The 1,413-nt window shown below is 49.5% G+C and overlaps 1 protein-coding gene across 1 annotated transcript in view; it reads left to right on the forward strand.

Annotated features, from left to right (window-relative positions):
• Positions 1 to 1,117: 1,117 nt before the first annotated feature.
• The window catches only part of HID1 (HID1 domain containing), a gene marked incomplete at its 5' end in the record, with an annotated part of 18,247 nt that continues 17,951 nt past the window's right edge, over positions 1,118 to 1,413 (forward strand). The window contains 1 exon segment of the mRNA XM_009867784.1: positions 1,118 to 1,267. Coding sequence (XP_009866086.1) covers positions 1,118 to 1,267 — 150 coding nt within the window.

Below are 1,413 nucleotides of genomic sequence, written 5' to 3' on the forward strand. Positions count from 1 at the left end.
AAGCTGGTGCAGGGTGCAGGCGGGAGGTTCCCCGAGGGCTGGGGATGCTCAGGTGGACGGCTCTTCTGACCCACTGAGCGTGCCCCCGCTCCTTGGTGTGGCTTGGGAAACTCCTCTGGAAAAGCTTCTGTTTTCCTCTTCTGGCTGAAATTGTGGATCCATCTCTTTCATACTAATTGGCATGAAAAAGCGTGTATTTATCTCAGCCCTGTAGCTGGACCCCTGGCCTGGATGGGCACTCCCAGCCGTGTCCGGGCCATGCCTGTCTCTGGGCAAATATTAGCGTTTAAATGGGAAGAGCTGTGCTCAGTTTTAGGCTGGCTGAAAAGTGAAGTCAGTCTTGCTTATTCAGAGCTCCCAGGCTTTGCATGGCTGAGACATTGTGCAATAGATATCCCTTCTTTTTCAGCAAACACTGCTGGCATTTTCGCCTGTTGGGTCTGAAATGGATTGCTTTTTTTGGGTATATTGGCCTTCTCGTTCCATCTTCCTCTCTGAATTGCACGCTTAGTGCTTTTTAAGAACAAAGCCTTGGCAGCGACCAGCTGCACCGAGTCCAGTTCTCTATAAATATTTGATGTGGAAAGATCAATTCCGTTGCATCTCTAAGTGCTTTGAGGTGGGTCGGTCAGTTCCATGGGTCTTTTTATGCCCTAGCGTGAGATGACCCTGATTGCTTCCTTGAGACTTTGGTTACAATTGAAGTAATTTCAGTGCATGCTCAGGGCATCCTTGGCTTGCTCGGAAGGTAACAGAGCTCTTGACAGCAGCCTGACCCATGTGCGTGGGTAAAGATCTTGTAATAGGCACCCTAGGTTGCAGACAAGCAGGAGGCCTCATGCATATTGTGATTCCAGGAAAGACTTGGGGAGTCCCAGTCTGATGCATTTGGTCATATAATTGTCTTGCTGCTCAGCTGCTTGCTCAGGGAAGACTTTGGGAGATCAAATTGGCCAGAGCCCTGTTAGCAAAGAGTTTGAGATACAAAGCCAATGCCAGTGTGTTTTATTGAACCTCTTCTGTGCCTGGTCCCATCCCCAAGCCAGGCATTATCACTGATGTTTGGGCTTCATAGATCAGTAGTTCTACATCTGTAACCATGTTTGTCTCTCTACAGCCCGTGGAGGCAACGGATGATGCCTTTTGGGACCAGTTCTGGGCAGACACAGCCACTTCAGTGCAGGATGTCTTTGCTCTTGTACCAGCTGCAGAGATCCGAGCAGTGAGAGAAGAATCGCCGTCAAACTTGGCGACTTTGTGTTATAAGGTAAAGTTGGTGCTGTCTTACTCCTTGGTGCCGTGCCGGTGGGGAGGTGTTCCTGGATCAATAGCCCTGTGGCTCCCAAGGGGAGACAGGTACCATATTATTTCCTTGTACCACATAATGTGTTTGCTTGTCCGTATCTCCTGCTG

Source organism: Apaloderma vittatum, unplaced genomic scaffold (genome assembly GCF_000703405.1).
Source record: "Apaloderma vittatum isolate BGI_N311 unplaced genomic scaffold, ASM70340v1 scaffold3294, whole genome shotgun sequence".
Taxonomy (NCBI): Eukaryota; Metazoa; Chordata; class Aves; order Trogoniformes; family Trogonidae; genus Apaloderma; species Apaloderma vittatum.